The sequence below is a fragment of the Hemisphaericaspora subhashii genome (genome assembly GCF_019202705.1).
Source record: "Hemisphaericaspora subhashii strain CBS 10753 chromosome Unknown scaffold6, whole genome shotgun sequence".
Taxonomy (NCBI): Eukaryota; Fungi; Ascomycota; class Pichiomycetes; order Serinales; family Debaryomycetaceae; genus Hemisphaericaspora; species Hemisphaericaspora subhashii.
In genome coordinates, this window is record NW_026057209.1 from 83,690 (window position 1) to 100,884 (window position 17,195).

Sequence of the window (17,195 nt, forward strand, 5' to 3'; positions counted from 1 at the left end):
ATCAAGTCCAATCAATTGCATTTCAAGATTCAAAATATTCTGTCCTTCGGGTACGTCATACCAAACTTGCCTTGTACATTCTGTAACATTTTGACTACCTAGTCCAAGGCAATCGCATGAACAGCAGCCCGACGGCTGCAGAAGAATATTTTATGTAGCTTTAGTACATTTCATTCTATATTTCAATTTGCCGGTGGTTTATGCGGTTGCGAAAGAAGAGATACGTTGATTGTAAAGTTAGGCACCATAAGAAAAAGAATGGTATAAATTAATATAATATCATTAACTGTACATAAAGGTAATATTTTCCCCCAACTCAATCACTATCAGTATCAGCGTCAGGATTGGCTAAAACAAGTTTTGGAGCTTCATCATAATCTTCCAGTTCACTAATATCTTGTATAACCTCTCCATCAAACTCATTGACTCCCTCCAAATCACTATGCTCATTATTGTTAAACCCAATCTCTTCATCAAATATCACATCCTTACCATCTTTATCATATTTATATCCGCGATGTTGATAATATCCAACATCTATCTTGTCAGCCAAATCTTCTGAAGAAGAAGATCCCATAGAATCACTACGTGTACTCCTAGCTGAAAGCCCTGTAAAACTTTGATTATCCCCTCCACTTCTCATAGATGCATCAGTAACTGTTCTAGCGATAGAATTCTCTCTTGAAGCAGTCTTTGAAGACTCGGATGATTTATTGGATCTTGAAGTTGGTGTGAATGCGGTTGGTCCACTTCCACTCGTAGTCGTATTTGTAGAAGGGCTAAGTCCCAAAGAAGTATTATCATCATATTCATCAATTTCAGCAGCTAATAATCTTGGCTTCAAATGACCATGCTTTAATTCCACCCCACTGGTCTTCTTTCTATATGCACTTGCACCAGCAAGACGAAGATATCTACCATTAGAATTATCATATAGGGCCGATTTATCAACTGGTAAGATCCCAACAGGTAATTTCCATTTCGAAGGTCCGTTTTCGTTATATGAAGTCCCTGAACTTCTTCTAATTGATAATACATAATTAGATCTTTCCCCTTCTCCGGGTTTCAAATTCATGGTTTTCTTAATTGCCGCAAGATTTACATTCCTATAAGAATTAGAACTCCAGATTGAACTTACTGAACTTGATTGACGACGATGCAGGTTACTTCTGGGTGATCCCCAACTTGTATATGTATTAACGGTGTTTGATTTCGAGATTCCAAATGACATAGGCTCGGAAGCATGACGTTGAAATTGCTGGGTTTGAGAGGGTCGACTTGGAGATCTTGGGAATACAGCCGTTCCTGTTGAATGACGAGTTGGTGGGTATGGAGGAGCCAGTGGCTGTTGTTGAAATTGCTGTTGTTGTTGATGTTGCCTTGAGATGAATAAATCCAGTGATCCAATTGATGCATTATCTAATGAAGCACCTCCAGTGGGAGTACTTGATCTTGAATTTGTTAATGAAGTTTCGTGTGGACTAGGTGATTTTGATATATCCAGTACACTACTACCTTGCGGTCTTAAATCCAAACCACTCATATCAAACATTGGTTTAACAGGAGAACTAAGTTCACTGAAGCTCATTTCAGCAGGATATGGAAGACTTGTCCCTTCTATTTTTGTCAGATTATCCGATCTATTTGAATCTTCAGTTTCAGTTCTATTAAGTTGGTTATAGTTAGGTGCAAAATCAGAAAGTCCCATCAAAGGTGAAGATCTTGACATCTTAAAATCTTCAATTGAATCATTTGTTGGATATTCAATTTTATTTGAAAGCGAGTCACTATCAGAAGAATTAAGATTAAGAAAACTATCAAGCCCTTTTTCTAAATCTGCAATTTTATCAGTATCAATACTATCTGATTGAGAATTTGATTTTGGAAGGGTAGGTTGTGATGTTAATGGTGAAGGGGAGGTTTTCACTATATTTGGAGCCTGGAAGTATAGATTTTCAACATCAAAGTCTGGAGGAGGTTTTCTTCTGCCAGGTGAATAAATCTTGGAACCTCTAGAATTTTGACTATCAGGCGATCGTGGTGGGGTTGGGCTCTGTCTACTTTTAGCTAGTTGAGTAGTATTCAGAGGTGCGCTACTAGCTATCCCTCTTGTACTTGGTGGTGGGACATTTGGGGCGGTTTGCGGAGGTGGTGTAGAACCATGTAGGACCTGGGCCGAGCGATTTGAAGTGGAAGACCTACTAACCGGCGTAGGTAATTGCTGTTGTTGCTTTGCAGACGAAGAATTCGTCTGCAGTCTCCTTGCTGGTGCTGTTGTTGTTACTGTATTATTAGGCAGTACTGTCATAGCTGGTGATGTGTTCAGCTTGTGTATGGATCTATCATTAGGCTGGCTTGTATGTTGTGATGAGTGGGAATGTGTGTGATGTTGATTAAAGATTGAGGATATTCTAAATCCAAAGGATTTATTCTGTGTTTTATCAGATGATGATGATGAAGACATTGTTGGCCTGTCTTTTCTTCATGTGTATAAACTATATTTAAACAGTATCAATCTTTCTGATGTGTTAATATCAATCCTATTTGATTTGACAACACTGAATGTTCAATGATTTAATTCTTTCTTGAATCGCTGTAAAAACTGTAAAAGTTTGTTTTTGTTGTTTGGGATTTTTTGAGGGACCACCGGAAAAAAGATTTCTTTCTTTTGTCGATCTTTAAGTCGTGTAACTGTTACCAAATTGGTTGCTGATATTATTCGTTTCCTTCCCTTATGAGTTGTCCCAATTAGTGTATAGGAAGTGTGGTGTTTATATGGCAATTGGGCATCTAACGAAAGAGATAAATGAAGTATGAATCGAAAGCATAATGATGGTAGACTACGAAACCTCCAGTCAATTCATTTTCTCAATCTATTTTTAGCATCAAATGTCAAACAATCAAAGACAGCCAAACAAGTAACTCCCACTACATCCCCAGTTAAACGATTAGGAAGAAGAGGAACAATTACAGCTATACCTGAATTCGATGAAGTTGAAGAAAATGAAGAATTAATAGATATTAATAACCGACGTATTGTTGATTCTTTTATTACAATTCATTTATTCAGTAAACGACATAAAGAGAAATTGATTTATATTAGTGATATTCAATTAGAAACTATGAATCCTGAGTTTGATACAATTTCATTACCTTTTGATTTACCCAATTCCTTTGATAAGATAATTATAAAGTTATGGAGTCGACCGATGTTTCCTATTCCAAATTCAAATAATAATGAATGGCATTTATTAGCAATCTATCGACTTAGTTTGAAAGCCAATCTAATCTATCTTGGTGAACAACAGTTATTAGAAGAAGAATTACTGTCGCTATTTAAACCAAATTCAATGATTCTAAAGTTAAATGGTAGATGGTATACATTACCTAACTTATTGAAAATTCCCCGAGAAAATCTTTTATCGTGCTTAATCCCACCTACAAATCATATCCAATCGATACCTTCATATTCATTTGATTCAATACGATCGATGAATAATCTAGATAGGTCAATTAAAGAGTTTTATATATCAAAACATAAGTTAAGCAAGCAGATATCTCATGATATGCATGTTCTTCAAGATTCCAATAATATCAATAATGTACCGATTTTCTTGGGCAGATTAAAAAGTTCGTGTGATGCCTTGGGTATTGCAATTACAAACCAGCAATCAAAGAATGACGAAATACGATCAGAAATATATCAAATAAAGAAGCAAATATCTCAAACAAAAGAGATTCTTTCCACTAAATTCGAAGCAATTAAAGAAACAACACTTAGTCAGATTGAAGTATATGAATCTGAAATTGAATCGATTAAACAATCCCTACAAGTTTCATTATATCCAGAGTTACTTTCCCAACTACAATCAATAACCAAAATAATTCAAGACATATTCCCAATTGAAAACATTGATGGGATTCTGTTTTCAATCCTAGGATTCCAATTTCCTTCAGATATAAAAGATTTATTAAATATTTGTTATTATAATTCCCATGATTTGAAAAACTCATATTATCAACCAACATTCTTAAATGAATCCCAATGGCATAATTTCAAAATCGCCCAAATCAACGCCGGGATAACATTTATTGCCCAAATAATAAGTTTATTGGCTAATATCACCAATACTCCACTTAAATCCGAAATCATCCTTGCCGGGTCTCATAGTTTTATAGTTGACCATGTATCTAATTCATATCCACTTGCATCAGCAACATATCCAAAACTGCACATCAAATCCCCATATAAATTCGCCTTGTGTTATAATCAGTATAAGATTGAAAAAGTAACAAATACTAGTCATCAAGGAAAATATATATTGATGAATCAAGAATTTGAATATGCTTTGAAATTACTTAATAGAGATTTAATTCTTTTGATTAATCATGTGACGGACTTATGTAAACGAATATATCCAGGGGACGTTAATTTGGATAATAATAATAATGAAGTGCCTATGGAATGTTTGGATAATTTCTTGTGGAATTTGAAATATTTAATGTTATTTATGACTGCACCTACATAGAAACGTACATCATACTATTACGAATCAATAGTCTGCTCAATGTCAGTAGTTACTTCTACGCAATCTCAGGCAAACGCTGAAGTTATTCATGAACAACGGATATTTTTAAAATCTATAAATAAAAAACTTGAATTATATATAAAACGAAATAGAATGTATACATCCAAAAGAAATTGAATAAACCACTTATAAGTGTTAATGAATCATTATTAAACAGTTGTAACAAGGTACCCTCTATGTACCACCCCATAGTTTTTCGCCTAAAGTAAAGCAATAGCAAGACCAACAGCAGCACCAAAAGGAGCAAGTAATCCATTAGCACCACCTGTAGTAGTAGAAGTTTCGTGAGTTGTAGTTCTAGTATTAGTTTGACTTCCAGTAGTAGCAGTAGTTTGACTTCTACTAGTAGTCAAAGTATTACCAGTTTGAGTGGTACTATGACCATTTGATTCAGTTTCAGATTGTCCTCCTTCAGTAGAAGATTCGTCAGCACTGGCACTGGCCACATCTCCATGACTTGTAGTTGAATCAGAAGTGGATCTAGATGTTGGTGTTGCAGAAGCTGAACCGTCGGCTTCAAGTTCAAGTCTAGTATACCACGGTAATTCTGAAGCAAAACTTTCTACTTTTCCAAAATCCAAATCGGGATTATCTAAAAGAGTTGTATATGAATGATCAGTATATGTTAAGACTTGAGTTGCAATTGTCGCTAATTCTAATGGAATACTGGTTGCGGTGGCAAGAAATTTGATATATTCAGTTTTATGAGCTTGATAATCGTCAACTAATGCAGTTAAGAAGTTTACTTCGGCTTGGTCGGCAGCTTGGACTCCTGAGGTTGCTGATAATAATAAAGCAGCTGCTGATAATGAAATTGTGGAAGTAGCTTTCATGATTTTATGGTAATGTGTATTTTAATGAGACAATTAGTGAATTCTATGAGAAAATGACTTTATAAGAAAGTTGAGAATGGTTTTAAACAACTATAAAAGAAAAGAAGAAATAAGAAAATGAAAGTAAGTGGGAAATCTGATGCTTTATTTATACTTTCTTTAAAACATCATGATTCACCATTGATACTTTTTTTGCCATTTAGGCACAAAAAAAAATTTCGGTTGCAGATAAATTTCCTAATTAGGAAGTGAACCACCAATTTGGAAATATCAATCGACACGTTCATTGTTTGATCATTTGAAAAGTAGATTGGTTATTATACAATGCCCACATTTAGGAGAGCCTGGACTAGTTAGGAGGCTCATATTACTCAAATTAATTGAAATGCTCATAGAAATCCAACCTACAAGTGGAATTACAAGGAACTTATCTAAAACATCATTTTGCAGCATTTTTTTCGCTCAATCTGATTATTGCGGAGTGGTCGTGTCTAAGAGGCACACTTCTAGAAAGGCTTAAATTAAAATAGTGGATGTTAACGTGCTCGGTTCCAGTTGCTAATTAGACATTACACGAAGAATCTCAGCATCCGAAGTGAAAATTTTTGGAGCTTGCTTATGTATGGGAGGCTCTCGATATGATTTCAATCCTGCATCGCAGCTCCACCTATTGTTATCGTTGCCAAGTAACGGATACAAATTGTTACAAGCCAGCTTGAATCTCGTCAAAATATCTGTCATCAAATTTAGCCCAGTAATTTATGATTGACATGAGATCAATGGCATGAGAAAGAGATGTTACATTATATATAACATAAACAAGTCGAAAAGTTCATTAGTTAACGAAAATCCTATAAAACATAAAATATCCCAAATAAATACAAACTCTCTCATTATTTCACCCTATAACATCAAAATACCAGCCAAAGCTGCCAATCCACCCACACCGGCAATACCCAAGGTCATAGCCGCGGCATCAGCCTTACTTGTCTCAGTACCTGTATGAGTAGCCGCAGATACTTCCGACTTTACTGAAGATGCCTTCTCTGATACTTCCGATTTTGCAGAAGTAGCCTTTGATTCGCCAGAAGCTAATTGGACAGATAATGCAGATTGAGCCGATTCCAAAGCTGCACTAGCTGCCTGTGCATTGGTGGATGCTTCGGATTGGGCAACTGAAAGTGCTGATCTCGCGGAAGCTAAAGCATCTGAAGCTCCTGCGGTTGCGGCATTTATTTGCGATTGGAATTGTTGAAATGCGGCAGTAAGATCAAGTGCTGTGACTGTGGCTACCGTAGTTGATAATGCTAATATAATAGTTGAAAGCTTCATTTTTGAGGAAGTTTATGTTGTAGGTTTGGCTCTCTGGAGGCGTAGTCATTGAAGGCTTGTGTACTTAAGTTGTCACCCATTTCTGATAGTTTCTTTTAGAGTATATTTTGACTGATATATTGATACTTATTGTAGTAGAGTGTATGGTGTATATTAGTTAGTTAGTTATTATATGTATAGAGATATTCTTCTGTAGTGGACTCTGTCCCATATTTATATGTGTCTGGTGAGCTATGCTCAGGGTGTCTAGCTATGCTGACTTCAACTTTCATTTCTATATGGTCTATGACCTCATATGCTATATTTAGCTTATTGCTATTTTTAGTTATTTCTATTTTTAGTTGTTGTTTATGTTATTGCATCGTAATGATATCATATAATGCTATTGCATCATAGTGATATCCTAGAAGTTTGTTAGTATAATTGTTAGTAAATAGAATACATACCAATGACGTAATTTGGTCACGTGCAAGTTATACCGGAAGTCTGAGACTCTGGATTACTTCCTACAACAGTTTACAAGGGATTTAGTATTTCAATTTTGAAAAAATAATCTGGGATAGAAATTGAGATGATGATGATGATTTATATTTTATAATAAACCTCTCTGTAGGGTGGAGAAGAATTAAAATATCAATCAGCCTCCTGAGTTTGTTGTGACAATGCAGAGATATTTGGCATGATGCAAAGAGATGTATGTACCAGAGACTGGGGTATGTCTACGACCCGTGATGCGGATGAGAATGATCTGAAACCAAGTTTTGGTTGGGGCCCATTGCACCCAGATGCACTTTAATGCTAACTTTGGATGCAATTTTCTACGTGTCATTGCAATAGTTTCAAGAGTCATTTAATTATTTGTAATTAAGGGTTTGATGATGACTTTGAGGGATATATGTCACCTTAGAGAACAATAAAACGTAATTGAACATTATAAAATAACTTCGTAGATGATAAATAATATTCTAATGCACACAATAAATGTGACCACGGTTTCAGGGGTATATCTTCTACGAGGCTTAAATGAGGATATGAAACAAGGTAAGTGTCTGGCTTCGATAGTGTGGTCATAATATTATATAAAATTGATAATTGATTGATCCCGCCTTACATTTATTATTCTAATCCACAACGATCAATCAATCAGATAAATTGCTAATTTTTCACAAGAAGCTGAGCCCATAGCAATAATAGTCATTGGAAACATTTACCGATCTTTCTCCAAACTGAAACGCGATTTTTATTTTTTTAAGCCCGTAAAGTTCGTTTTCTCGTTTTTTAATTTGTTAACGAAGATTCTCCTATTTTCTAATGACTGACTATCAAAAATATGGTTTATTGAAGTATACCATCTAATCGAATAATAGATTTCGATTCAATTGCACCTTGTGTAAGCTAAAAGTACAAATAAGGAATCAATACCTGGGTTCCTCTTCTTGTTTAACTATTTAAGTTAAAGATGGTACAAAAACAAACATTCATATTTTTCGTGTTTCGTTTTTTGCAGCCACAGCCAATTTTTACAAAAGAGAGTTCTACAAACAACAGAAGACCAATGAGTTGTTACAATTATTGAATTGGCATTTATTACTTAATTATATTTAGTTAATACATTGTAAACACACAGTGCTCTTATTTCATCTAACTAAAAAACATCTTATAATAATAAAACACCGGCAAGTGCAGCTAAACCACCAACACCAGCACCTACAATACCAGCAGCTTCAGCTTTAGATGTAGAACCAGATTTAGTTGCGGAAGATTCACCAGACTTTGCGGCTGATAAAACGGAAGAAGCAGCTGATTTTGCTTCAGATGCTGCTGATGTAACTTTAGATGCCACTTCGGATGCTGCTGAAGAAACTTTAGATTCCACTTTGGAAGCAATCGAGCTTGCTGAGGAATGTTCGGAAGTACTACTGGTATCAGCAGCGAATACGGTAACGGTAGAAGCAGCAACTACTAATAAGGTGGATAATCTCATTTTTAAGGATAGTGGATTGGAGTGTAAGAAATATTTTCATTCTTAATTTTTTGGCAATTTCTTTCAGTATTTATAGTAAGAAATGGAAAAATGGGGCTTCATTCTCCGCTGCAATTATTTTACCTTGAGCGTTATGAACCGCCCTTATTGTTTTAGTTCAAATGGAATTTAACTTAATTCAGCCATTAATAGCGAAAAATAATAGCAATAATCAAATTTTTTAAAGTTTGCGGCTTATGCAGCAATGGTATAGGAGGAAAAAAACACCGTGTACATCTTTAGTAATAAAATTTTCTCCAGGTGAAATTACCCTTTGAATCGGAAACATAATTGCAATTAGGTTGTAGTTACATACCAATTCAATTGATCAATTACTTTCGGATATTACTTTGGATATATTGGTCGTAAATTCTATTTTTGGATTAAGCCTTGTGTATAGTTTTTCCGATCGCGCCACAATATTTAATTGCAAATATTCGTAAGGCAAGTATTGGCTAAGTTGTGTTGCTGAGCCTTGGGGGCTGCACAGCGCAAAAGGTAATTTGTACAAACCTTCCCCTATCGAGTTTATTTATTTATAGCGTGACCTTACTAAAATAATTGCATGTCCCTTGATTTGAATCTCTATTGTGGTGTACATATAAGTAGATAATGGGCCGCGGTAAGGGGCTGAGAGAGATGGACAATAGCAGGTTGCGTAAAGCACCATCAAAGCACTCGCCTCGTCGTAACCTCGAAGCAATATTATATTGTTGATAAATTGTAATAATGCGTCAATAGTAGTGTGTATAGAGTATTTGTTAAGATTAATGAAGTGTGATAATTTGGTTACAATGTTTATGGAGGCTGGTAGTTTTTGAAAATTCCGAAAGCAAACCACGCCATTTATACATGTACTAACGATTCTTAAAGAATGGGGTAGCAAACATATGTTAAGGTTTTGCCTAAGACCACCACTTTTTAAAAAGAAATAGCTGTAGAATAACCTGCTTTACACGTGTTGTCAAGTTGAGAAAGGTCTTCAATTAAACTATCTTCACCGCTTAGAAAGAAATCTAAGGTCTTCTGCGTGTAGAATTCAGCTTGTAGTTTATCATTTCTCAAATGGGCCTTTATTTCAATAGATAATCTTACTATTATATTAATACAAAAAACTATAAATGTTACAAAATATAAACATGATCATCCCATGAATGCCCCAGCAGCAAGACATAAATTTCTTCTTGTAAAGTGAACTTTATAAACCGGAGTCTTTTTAGTAAAATAAGCAGTCATATGATCACTTGTAGCTATAATTTCTTTCTTATTCACTTTTTCAACCGGTTTTCCATCGGCAGTATTAGCAACTGCTCCACCATCTGCTTTTGTATTATCTCCGCCAGCTAATGAAAAAGCTTCCGGTTCAGGACCAGCATCATTAGTATTTCTCTTCACATCCCAAACTCTAACCGTGTTATCCGCACTTCCACTCACCAAAACACTTCCATCACGACTGAATGCAAGACTATAGATCGAAGTTCTTCCGTGTCCTTTCATGGCTTTAAGTCTTCTACCAGTTCCAATATCCCAGATATTAACCACACTATCTTCACCGGCACTAGCGAGCCATCTTCCATCCGGTGAAACAGCTAGACAGTTTACAGGATTGGTGTGGCCCATGAATATACGTACACAATGTCCGGTTTGGACATCCCACATACGACATGTCTTGTCGCTGGAACCAGTAAATACATAATTTGAATTTGGATGGAATTCAACACAATCTACATCATTAATATGTCCGGCAAATATTCTTAATGGATATATGTGGTCAGTAGCCCATAATCTTGCGGTTTGATCATGGGACGCGGTGGCGAAATAATGTCCTAATGGAGAAAATTTAACATCCCATATTGGTTGATTGTGACCTTTATAAGAAACGAGTGATGTATAGGTATCAAGTGACCATAATCTGACAGTTTTGTCTTCAGATGCAGATAATAAGAATTTATTATCTGGTGAAAATGATACACTATAAACTGGACCACTATGACCAATTAATTTTCTGGTATTTTCATTACGATGACGATCTCTTTTTAAGACTGATTTTAATGGTTTTCCATCCAAACTCCATAATTTAATATAACTATCTTGAAACCCGGCTGCAACTAAATTGGAATCTTCATTGAAATCTATACAAGTCATATCATTGTTGGTATTGTGGAAAGTGTACATACACACTGAAGGAGCACTTGCTTGAATAGCTCCAAGTTTGATTTTTGATCTTGAATCCTCGACCTCTAAAATCATTCTTTTAATATCAGAATAATCCTTAACTGGCAATGGAAGAGATTCTCTTGCTGGAGAATCTGTTTCTGGTTTTGTCATTTCTTGAAATTCATCCGTTAAGGTTTTCCCATTTATAGGTTCAATTTTTTCATCTTTAATTTTTAATTCTGCTTCGATTTCTTTTGAAACTTCTGGATCTAATGGTAATTTACCTAATTTTACACTTTGTTCATTAAATTTTTCAACTTCATTTGTATCGGTTACATATTCTGGAATTCCTTCTTCTGGATTAGCTTCATCTTCTTGATCTATCTTATCTGGTCTATTTATTGAAATCACAGGGTCAAGATATTGATTAATTATCCGGATAAGAATTGCACCTCCAACTGCTTCATTTTCATGTAAGAAATATAATAATAAATTCAAGGAAGTTTTCGAAACTAAAATCTTATATTTATGATTTCTATAAGCCATTGCTAATTCATTTTCTTTAAGATGTTCAGGTAATGATAATCCAGCAAATTTATTAACTTCAACTCCATGTAAAATAATATGATCTGGTTTAAATTTATCAAAGAATTGTTTAGCTTGTAATCCAAATCCTTTTGAAATCAATTCCAAAAAACAATGAATAAATAATGGATATAAAATCCTGGATAATTCCGGTTTATATAAATCCAAAGAAGAATCAACCCAACGTCTTAACATTGAATACGCAATAGTATATATTTCTGGATCATTTTCTCTCTTTTTCTTTTCTTCTAAATCTTTTAAATCTCGTAAATCTTTCTCCTTAGCCAATCTAACTTCACGATCTTTAGTTTCTCGTAATTCCCGTTCAATTTTTGCTTGTTTGTCCCTTAATTCACGAATCTCACGTTCATTCTTGGTCAATTTATCTTTCAATTCCTTTTCTTTCTTTGCATCAATCTCACTTGGATTGGCTAACGGGGTAGTGCCAGGAGCAATTGGTGCAACTGGTGGAGTTGGGGCATTGGAACTTTCTAAACGAAGCATAGATTCAGTACGATGATATCCTTTCTTATTAAGATATTCTAATACGATTCTATTCAAGTCGGCTTGGGAATATTGTGGTTGATTGGCTCTGGCTTGTGCTGGTCTAGATTGAGTTGGATTTCCTGGTTGCTGTTGTTGTTGTTGTTGTTGTTGTTGTTGTTGTTGACCTTGTTGTTGTTGAGGGTTTGCAGGTCGTACTCCTTGAGCAGTGGGAGCTACATTTTGGTTACTGGTTTGTCTCTGTACCACTGGAGGTTTCGTATCCTTCTTCTCTCCTGCCATGATTGTCTCTATCTGTTTTGTAATATCTGTTTGGATTAAACCAACTGGTGAAACAATTCTGTTTTGTTGTTGTAAAAAAAATTGATGGAAAAAAAAAATCTTTTTGTTCTTTTTGGTTGTTCTATGAAGTGGTTGTTGGTAAAGCTATTGCTTGTATGTGAAGATGCCTCAAATGAAGTTTGATGTATCTGAGATGATGTTACATGATTAGTTCTAACCGTCTAATGACCTCTTCCCAATGGAAGCTATCTAAAAATATGGTATGTTGACAATGTACTACGTAGATATATCTCTTCCGGCTCTAGAGTAAGAAAGTTACAAACCTATGGGCTAATAGAAAGCTATTTACAAGTCAAGCGTAGTCTAAATTAGATAATTAAGTCAATAGTTTGCGACTCTTCACTTTAAAGCAATTAAGCTCAATTATAGATATCTCTAGTTCTCTGGTAGTGAATGGCCCCGGGAGTCAGAAAACACCCTAAATTAGTAAGTACATTTCAATTCGTATATTAATTCTATTCTAATCAGGTCTATTTAGTATTGGTCTTGCAGTATCCCAAGGACCTTGAAGTTCATTCTTATATCGTTGTAATGATAAGAAGTATGCCGGTATAATTATAATCATCGTAATAGCGCCAATAATCCAATAAACTAAGAATTTATAATCCAATATTGAATACATCATATAATTAACCAAATTAAATAATATAATGAATATTAATAAATGAACTTGTTTATAATTCAATTGTCTTAATTTAGCATCAAATAAAGGTAATATAATCCCAATTTGAATTGCAAATAAAATAAACAGAAACACTTCAATTGTGGAATTTAATCTTGATGCTAATACTATTGCATTTGATAATGAAATATTCGTAGATATGATTGGTCGATGAGGAGTTAATCTTCTCCAAGTATTAGCAGCATTCATAGTATAATCATGTAGTAATACATTAGCAACACATAACATAAATGATATTGCCCAAATAGAATCTGAAGATGTTGATTTTGTTAATGATTTTAATACTGGTGATAGAATTAATAATATAAAGATTATTAATATGAATGATTTGATATTGATTCTATCATTGTTTGATGTTGATGTTGATAATAATAACCAGATTGCACTACTTAATATCGTCGGTTTAATTGGATCCCAATTATGAATATAAATTCCTTTAAAAGTTAAAATCACCAATAGAATACATGAAATATGGAAAATGATTAATGAAAAATCTTCAACTAACTTTATATAAGAATACTTGACAACTGTTGTATTTCGCTTTAGTTGAGAAAGGAATGACTTGTCTGTATAATTATCAGGATATGGTTGTTTCAAATATAGAAGTTTCTTCCATGGTGGATGTTGTTCCTGGTGGTGATGATGGTGGTGTGGATGTAAAGTTTGTCTAACTTCAGGTGAAGATAATGAAGCTAGCGGCTGAAGATATAATCGCTGAGCTGGAGATATCTGTGGTGATAGGAAGTAATGATTAGAAGGAGGTGGAGTCGTAGTAGAACTACCTGTAGCTCTAACTGATCCCATGGTCAGTCTCCGTCTTCTACTGGTGCCCGTAGTAAACCAAATTGGTTGTAAAAAAAACTTACAGCCACAAAGGAAAAAACTCAGTTTGACCACCAAAGCAATTTACAACTTCATCCCAAAGACACTTAACCAACACACATCCAAAGACAAGCAATCCCTAAAGAAGACATGAGTAACATCCAACCTGTGAAGACAGATGGTTCCAGTACATTACCAGAACAAAAACATTCTTACAACACTTCAATATCATCAAATGTCACTCCTCAATATTTTAAACGACATCCATCAACTTCCAGTGGTGGTGGTTTCAATATGAGATTAAGTAGAACCACTACCAATAATACCGATTCATATGCTAATGCAATAGTAAATGATGCTCCTCAAAGTTTACGTACAATCGATAAGATCCAAGGAGCAAAACCTGCCATAACTTATGCTGATAAATTATGGACTCAAATTGATGTTTTAGATGATGTTAGAAATATGGCAGAAGAAGTAAAGAATAAAGGATCATTCTTTAATGATAAATTTAATCAAGAATTACTGAAATTGAAAATCCTGCAGAATAAATTATTGGAAACTATGTCAACTCAACAATTTAGTGATTTGAATACGAATGAACATCAAAAACAATTATATCATCTAAGTGCAATGTCAAAGGGAACTTCAGATCAACAACAACAAGAGGAAGCTTCGCCTAATGCATCTCATTCAGAAGAGAATCTTGAAATTGAGAAAAAGAAGAAGGAAGAAAAGATAAATGCATTTTTCCAAGATGATGATCTTGATCATAAGAATCAAACCATTTATAATAAACAAAACTTTGAAGAAATAAATCAATACGTTGCTGAAGTTAAAAAGGATTTGGGTCAATTAGGAGCAGCTATGAAGGAGTTTGATGAATCAACTAAAGAAATTTGGTAGGAATCCCAACAACAACAAAAATGAACTGACTTTTAGATGTACAACTTGTGATAATCACGTTAAGTGGGCAGGGCTGTATGGTGCATCGATTACGCATAGGATTCGCCACATTTGAAATTGTGGGAGGATAGGAGAAGGTTGGCCAGATAAATATAGGCATGAGCTCGTTTAAGCGAACATTAGATCAACCCATAAGAAGGAGAATGTAACATCAACCTCCAGATTTTAGTCTTCGATCTAATTTTTATGGGCCCACATTTTCTATTGGTTCAGCCCATGGGAAAGATATCACCACATTTACAGTTATATGATACACAAAACCAAATAAATGTGTGGAAAAACTTCTTGATCTAAACATGAATCTCGGAAAAACTTGCAGATAGAACAAATATTTTTTCCGGAAGAATAGAACTTTCTATGAAGTGGGTGGGGGAGTAGGGCGAATTACACATACAAAAAAATAATCAACGATTACACGACGTCCGAATTTCCAAAAAAAAAAATGATGAACACATTTGAATTCAAAAAAAAATTACTATTTAAACCCCCCAACGTCTTCCCCCAATTCCACCTTTCGAAGTATCTTACTCAATTCCTTCAGGGTTAACTCAATCCTTAAATTCGATTACTTTAAAACAGATAAACAATCCTAAACGCTCGTCCCCCCTCGCTTATTATTTTATATTTAGTACATAACAAAGATGGTTCATTTAGGTCCAAAAGCTCCACCACATAGAAAAGGTACTTTCACCGACGTACCAAAAGCCTTATTAGATGAATTAAAAACGTTGGAACAACAATTCTCAGTCTCTCCCGAAAAATTACGTGGAATTGTTGATCATTTCGCTAAAGAATTAGAAAAAGGATTATCCAAAACCGGTGGTAATGTCCCCATGATCCCAGGTTGGGTTATGGATTTCCCCACTGGGAAAGAACAAGGTGATTATTTGGCCATTGATTTAGGTGGAACTAATTTACGTGTTGTTTTGGTTAAATTGGGCGGAAATCGAGATTTCGATACTACTCAATCAAAATTCCCAATCCCAACACATATGAGAACGGCCACTAGTGAAGAATTATGGGAATTTATTGCTAATTGTTTGAAAAACTTTGTGGACGAAGTTTTCCCTGATGGTTGTGATGAAACTTTACCGTTGGGTTTTACTTTTAGTTATCCTGCTTCACAAAATTCTATTAAACAAGGTATTTTACAAAGATGGACTAAAGGTTGGGATATTGAAGGTGTTGAAGGACATGATGTTGTTCCATTGTTACAAAAGGCAATTAAAAAAGTTGGTGTTCCAATTGATGTTGTTGCTGTAATCAATGATACTACTGGTACTTTAGTTGCTTCAATGTATACTGATCCCGAAGCTAAATTAGGATTAATTTTTGGTACTGGTGTTAATGGTGCTTATTATGATGTTGTTAAAGATATTCCAAAATTACAAGGTATTATCCCAGATGATATTGATCCTGAATCTCCAATGGCAATTAATTGTGAATATGGTGCTTTTGATAATGAATTGATTGTATTACCAAGAACTAAATATGATGTTCAAATTGATAAAGAATCACCAAAACCAGGTCAACAATCTTTTGAAAAGATGAATTCTGGTTATTATTTAGGAGAAATCTTAAGATTGGTATTACTTGAATGGGCTGAATCAAAACAATTAATCTTCAAGGGGCAAGATTTAACCAAGTTGAAAACCCCATTTATTTTAGACACTTCATTCCCAGCTAGAATTGAAGAAGATCCATTTGAAAATTTATCTGATGTATATGAACTTTTTAAAGAAGTTCTTGATATTGAAACCACTAGTCCAGAAAGAAAAGTAATTCGTAAGATTGCTGAAGTGATTGGAGAAAGATCAGCAAGATTATCAGTTTGTGGAATTGGTGCTATTTGCAAGAAGAGAGGTTATAAGACTGCACATTGTGCTGCTGATGGTTCTGTGTATAATAAATATCCTGATTTTAAAATTAGAGCTGCTAAAGCTTTAAGAGATATTTTTGGTTGGGATGATTCTGTAACTGAAGATCCAATTGTTATTGTACCAGCTGAAGATGGATCTGGTGTTGGTGCTGCTGTGATTGCTGCATTGACTGAAAAGAGATTGAAAGAAGGTAAGTCTGTTGGACTTGCTAGTAATTAGAGTATTAATCCATGTGTATAAATATAAGACTTTCATAAAAGCATATAGTAATGATAATACAAATGTAATTTCTAAAACTATTTCATTTACTTTCTAATTGTATGACATCTTGTAAATCGCCTTCACTTGTCTATTAAACCATTCTTTATACTATAAATACATATATATCTCTCATTAATCTGCCCTGCGTGTGTGTCGTACCATACTTTGTAAATCGTCTCTAGTAAAATTCAAACGAAAAAAATCTGAGATTTCCAAAAG

General features: G+C 34.5%; 9 protein-coding genes across 9 annotated transcripts; 3 read left to right on the top strand and 6 right to left on the bottom strand. All coding sequences in view use genetic code 12, as the record gives it.

Annotated features, from left to right (window-relative positions):
* Positions 1–316: 316 nt before the first annotated feature.
* Positions 317–2,464, bottom strand: J8A68_000632 (uncharacterized protein; the record flags this gene model as incomplete). Its single annotated transcript, XM_049410329.1, has 1 exon — positions 317–2,464. The coding sequence occupies one exon, from the start codon at positions 2,462–2,464 to the stop codon at positions 317–319; it is 2,148 nt and encodes a 715-aa protein (XP_049266039.1).
* Positions 2,465–2,813: 349 nt separating this feature from the next.
* J8A68_000633 (uncharacterized protein) lies at positions 2,814–4,529 on the top strand (the record flags this gene model as incomplete). Its single annotated transcript, XM_049410330.1, has 1 exon — positions 2,814–4,529. The coding sequence occupies one exon, from the start codon at positions 2,814–2,816 to the stop codon at positions 4,527–4,529; it is 1,716 nt and encodes a 571-aa protein (XP_049266040.1).
* Positions 4,530–4,789: 260 nt separating this feature from the next.
* On the bottom strand, positions 4,790–5,422 carry RBR2 (putative lipase; the record flags this gene model as incomplete). Its single annotated transcript, XM_049410331.1, has 1 exon — positions 4,790–5,422. One exon carries the CDS (start codon positions 5,420–5,422, stop codon positions 4,790–4,792), a length of 633 nt encoding a protein of 210 aa, XP_049266041.1.
* Positions 5,423–6,325: 903 nt separating this feature from the next.
* Positions 6,326–6,754, bottom strand: J8A68_000635 (uncharacterized protein; the record flags this gene model as incomplete). The annotated part of the gene is made up of 1 exon (XM_049410332.1): positions 6,326–6,754. The coding sequence occupies one exon, from the start codon at positions 6,752–6,754 to the stop codon at positions 6,326–6,328; it is 429 nt and encodes a 142-aa protein (XP_049266042.1).
* A 1,657-nt stretch (positions 6,755–8,411) lies between these two features.
* J8A68_000636 (uncharacterized protein) lies at positions 8,412–8,738 on the bottom strand (the record flags this gene model as incomplete). The annotated part of the gene is made up of 1 exon (XM_049410333.1): positions 8,412–8,738. The coding sequence occupies one exon, from the start codon at positions 8,736–8,738 to the stop codon at positions 8,412–8,414; it is 327 nt and encodes a 108-aa protein (XP_049266043.1).
* Positions 8,739–9,920: 1,182 nt separating this feature from the next.
* Positions 9,921–12,305, bottom strand: J8A68_000637 (chromatin modification protein; the record flags this gene model as incomplete). The annotated part of the gene is made up of 1 exon (XM_049410335.1): positions 9,921–12,305. One exon carries the CDS (start codon positions 12,303–12,305, stop codon positions 9,921–9,923), a length of 2,385 nt encoding a protein of 794 aa, XP_049266044.1.
* A 520-nt stretch (positions 12,306–12,825) lies between these two features.
* On the bottom strand, positions 12,826–13,851 carry GPI2 (phosphatidylinositol N-acetylglucosaminyltransferase; the record flags this gene model as incomplete). Its single annotated transcript, XM_049410336.1, has 1 exon — positions 12,826–13,851. The coding sequence occupies one exon, from the start codon at positions 13,849–13,851 to the stop codon at positions 12,826–12,828; it is 1,026 nt and encodes a 341-aa protein (XP_049266045.1).
* A 168-nt stretch (positions 13,852–14,019) lies between these two features.
* Positions 14,020–14,775, top strand: J8A68_000639 (uncharacterized protein; the record flags this gene model as incomplete). The annotated part of the gene is made up of 1 exon (XM_049410337.1): positions 14,020–14,775. One exon carries the CDS (start codon positions 14,020–14,022, stop codon positions 14,773–14,775), a length of 756 nt encoding a protein of 251 aa, XP_049266046.1.
* Positions 14,776–15,476: 701 nt separating this feature from the next.
* On the top strand, positions 15,477–16,934 carry HXK2 (hexokinase 2; the record flags this gene model as incomplete). The annotated part of the gene is made up of 1 exon (XM_049410338.1): positions 15,477–16,934. The coding sequence occupies one exon, from the start codon at positions 15,477–15,479 to the stop codon at positions 16,932–16,934; it is 1,458 nt and encodes a 485-aa protein (XP_049266047.1).
* Between the last annotated feature and the right edge of the window lie 261 nt (positions 16,935–17,195).